Here is a 3,879-nt window from a genome sequence, read left to right on the forward strand (position 1 = left end):
CCCTCTCGCTTGACCTAGCCGCCATCTACTGTTCCTCACTCTGTGCTGCCTCCAGCGGTCCCATCCCGACGACCGCGTGCACGGCTGGTCGGGAGAGTAGGTGCCTCCGGAACCCTGTCGTTCGAGATCCTGTCCGGAAGAACGGCAATAAGCTTTTTGAGGAGCGTCTCGACGCGACTGCTTCCTATCCGTCCCCAACTCTGTTCGCCTCTGCTTCCATTATAATCCCGGCGAGACCATTTATGTTGCACGTTCGCAATAGGCGAAGGAACCAGTCCTTGCAAAAGAAAAGAAGTGGAGAAACCAGAACTGCGTGCACACCTCTCCTGCCAGGAAGGTCCGGAGCGCCCCCCAAGAATACGATTGAATTGTTCAATTGAGTTGAAAATGATATTGTCTCAGGAGCAAGTTGTTAAGTAGAATAATACAAGTGCACTTGGAAGCATACAACATGCACGTGAGTTCCACGTCGAAGAGAGGAAGAGATCCTGTTTTCTTTACGGAATTCTGTCTGGTTGGTGGCCAATTGGTGGTGTTCCATCCATGCTGTTTTCTTTTTGAGGCAATTCCATCCATGCTGTTGAAATTGCCAGAATGCAAGTTTCAGCCTCGGTTCAGGTGGCCCCGACTTTCCTGGGCCCGGGTAACATTTCCTATTTCTTTTGAAGTCGGCCCACTCTGACCCAGAGCCTTAAAATCTCAGATAACAGAAATACATTATTCTGTTTCTTTTCATCCCGAAAAATAATACGTATACAATACTATTTAGTCATGTGATTTTTTGTATATATAAATTACTCGTGGTTTCTTTTCTAGGCCTTGGGTTGGGCCGGGCTTTGGATGGGCCATGTCCTGCATGCTTATGCTTTGGCTGGCCTTGATTCACTAGGGTTTGTACTGATCCCTCAAAAAAAAAAAAACTAGGGTTTGTACTGTAACTGTAGAAGCCTAGCCCTAGTGTTATCCATGGGCTATCTTCAACGTTCAAAACCTGAACTGCCGGCGCTGTAAAGATGAATACATCTGGCTCTTCTTCCTGTGAACAGTCAAAAAGAAGCAGGCATCCATTATTCCGTCATCATCTTTTCGCTGCACAGTAGTTTCAGGTTTTCAACTGAAGAATCAGAGCCCCAAGTGCAAAGTCGACTCAGCATGTCGATCGGTAAGCCGGCCGAAAAGAAATTTCCGAAAAGGATAAAACAAAAAGGAGAGGGGGAGAGAGAGAGAGAGAGAGAGAGAAAATTCCTGGACATAATGCTTTTTTGCATTCCTTTTTCTTAAGAGCACATCATAGGCTAGCACATAGCCAGCATATTTACATTTTCAGAAAGAAGCACAAACATGGCACATTTCAGAGATCCATTTTTTTTCTTTTTCTCCTTCTCTTCCATTGCCTCTTTTCCTACTGTTTCTCTTGTTTATATCAAGCTTCAAAACACACTTGATTTTAACATTTATCTGACGATGACGACGACGATGATGACGATGATACAGATTCACCAAGGGCATGCATCATTAACCAGACCCTTGGGGATAAAACCAAGAATTCCTTCTTGGTCATCTTTTCCATGAGGTGACACCGACCGCCACATTGCTGACCTGAACCAGACGCAGACAAATTCAGTAAATTACATAGATAATTTCTTTGCCATAACTAGCGATGAAAATAGAGGGTTTTGGTAGAGTGTTAGCTAGAGATGAGGCTGGTTACCAGTTTGCCCTTGTCGTTCATTGTCCTGGGATTCTCCACGAGAACTGTCTGAGGCCGGGCATGGGCATCCTGCAAGTAGCACGAACAAAGTTTAGCTAGAGAATAAAGCCGGCTGGCGCCGCCATCAACCTTTGACAATAAGTTTCAGATTGTTTGGCCGATGATCGATTCCAATGGACCACTGGTACGTATGTAATTTTCAGACAGTTTGATAACACGGATGGTTCAGAGAATTTGATAACACGAATGGTCCAGAGAATTTGATAACACGAATGGTCCAGAGAATTTGAATGCTAGTCTGTGGTACGTACTCCTACGTAGCTAATCGTCTACTATTATTCTCAGGTACTTGCCTATCTGAGCAGTGGGAACTGATTCCATGACGAAGCCATGGAGCAATCTGAACCTACCATAGTGGTGATCTTTTCAAGAAATTTTGATGCAACAGGAGAGGGTGATCGCACAATGCATGGCCCCATGTAGCTTTGGACCACACAAATATCTCCGTAAACTGATTCTTTGTGCGGGAAACCGTGCCGACTAGTAGCTACAACGTTGCGTTCGAAAATATCACGTGGCATTCTAGACATGCATAGACATAGCCTCTAAGAGAAGTTTGTTTTCAAAGATCATGTCACTGATTACAGAAGGCATGGTACGATTTAGCTCTGCTTACCGGAGGAGCTGAGGAGCCCTGGGCTCTGACAGGGTTGACGTGCTGGCAGTTGGCGCACCCCACGGTGGAGGCCCCCGGCGGATACATGAGCGTTGTCCGGCACCGGCCGCATGTCAGGTGGGCGATTTGGCTCGCTGCGAATTCACAGACGAATACCAATGTCAGTTCAGTTGAATGCAACAAGCAGCTAGCTAGTTAGGTGAATGCAACTCCATTGCAGCAGCAACACCAACACTGCTGGTGCGTGTGAGTTGCAGAAATGGCAGGGTCTATATATATATGTATGGGAAAGTACCTGATCTGGTGGAGTTGACCCTGTTGCACCCGGAGCAGCGTACGTTGGCGGCGCCGCGGTTGTACAGCACCAGGCTGAAGCAGCCGTTGCAGATGAGCTCCGACATGGTCGCTGTCTCCGTTTGGTAGTTGACCGACGAGGTGCACCTAGGCATGCCTGCAGATTACATCCGTCGTTGTTAACGACACACACACATACACACATTGATTCTGCTTACGTAGGAGTATATATATATATGCAAATATGCAATGCATGCTCGATCAGTACAACTATATATGTAGCCATGCATGCATCAAGAAAAGAGCCGCAGAAGGCTATAGATAAATTTTGCAGAAAGAAGCACTCCTATTTTTTGTCCTGGCAGCTACATGCGTACATCATATCGATCTAGGAGGATCGACAGCATTGAGACATACCAAGCAAAGAACCCAACAAGCGGCTTGCTCCGATCGCCGAAGCGCTGAGAGAGAGGTGCGTGGGTGAGAGGGGGAGGTGGAAGAAGTACGTAGCCAAGGAGATGAGAGATGAGGGAGAGAGAGAGAGAGAGAGAGAGAGCTGGGCGAACTCCACGGTGGCAAGAAACGTCTCGGGGGCGTGCAATTTATGGGCGAGGGATGGCGGGGTGATGGATGGATTTGCTGGCTAGGATATATTCGCGGAATCCGAGAAACCGCCGGGCCGGGTCGGCGACGATGGTGGAAGGGATGGATGCCTTTCGGATATGGCCGAATTGCTGTCTCTGCCCCTCCTCCAATTCCATACTGAGAGAGAGAGAGAGAGAGAGAGAGAGAGAGAGAGATTGCTTTGGTTCGTTTCTCTCCCTATCGTCGAATCTTTCCTTTCTCACTCCTACGCGACGCGCCAATAATTCATTCGTCGTTCATTCCTCCCGCCCGCGTCCAGCTCTAGCTTGGTTTCCTTTCTTTCCGTTTCCTTTAGCTTACATAATTATTAATCTCCTATGCTAGTTTGATTCGATGCTCCATCCTTTGGTCTTCAATTGAGTCCGCTGCGTTTGAGTTCCGCTTGGCCGCGCGCACCCCCTCCCAAGTCCCAACTAACTAATCAACTTCCCAGCTGAATTCATTATTGTTACTCCTACTGTTGTCAGTTAGAGCACTCTAGCTGCTCCCCTAAAACCGGTTAGAGAAAAAAAATCGGTTTTTCTCCTCTAACTGACACCTAGCCGAAGCCCAG

The 3,879-nt window shown here is 47.4% G+C and overlaps 1 protein-coding gene across 1 annotated transcript; it reads right to left on the reverse strand.

Moving 5' to 3' along the window:
• Positions 1-1,246: 1,246 nt before the first annotated feature.
• On the reverse strand, positions 1,247-3,272 carry LOC125524204 (protein LOL4-like). Its single transcript, XM_048689277.1, has 5 exons — positions 3,099-3,272; positions 2,683-2,838; positions 2,388-2,521; positions 1,712-1,780; positions 1,247-1,599 (listed from the first exon to the last, which is right to left on the reverse strand). Exons 2-5 carry the CDS (start codon positions 2,834-2,836, stop codon positions 1,558-1,560), a joined length of 399 nt encoding a protein of 132 aa, XP_048545234.1. The 5' UTR covers positions 2,837-2,838; positions 3,099-3,272; the 3' UTR covers positions 1,247-1,557.
• Between the last annotated feature and the right edge of the window lie 607 nt (positions 3,273-3,879).

Source organism: Triticum urartu, chromosome 7, assembly GCF_003073215.2.
Source record: "Triticum urartu cultivar G1812 chromosome 7, Tu2.1, whole genome shotgun sequence".
Lineage (NCBI taxonomy): Eukaryota > Viridiplantae > Streptophyta > Magnoliopsida > Poales > Poaceae > Triticum > Triticum urartu.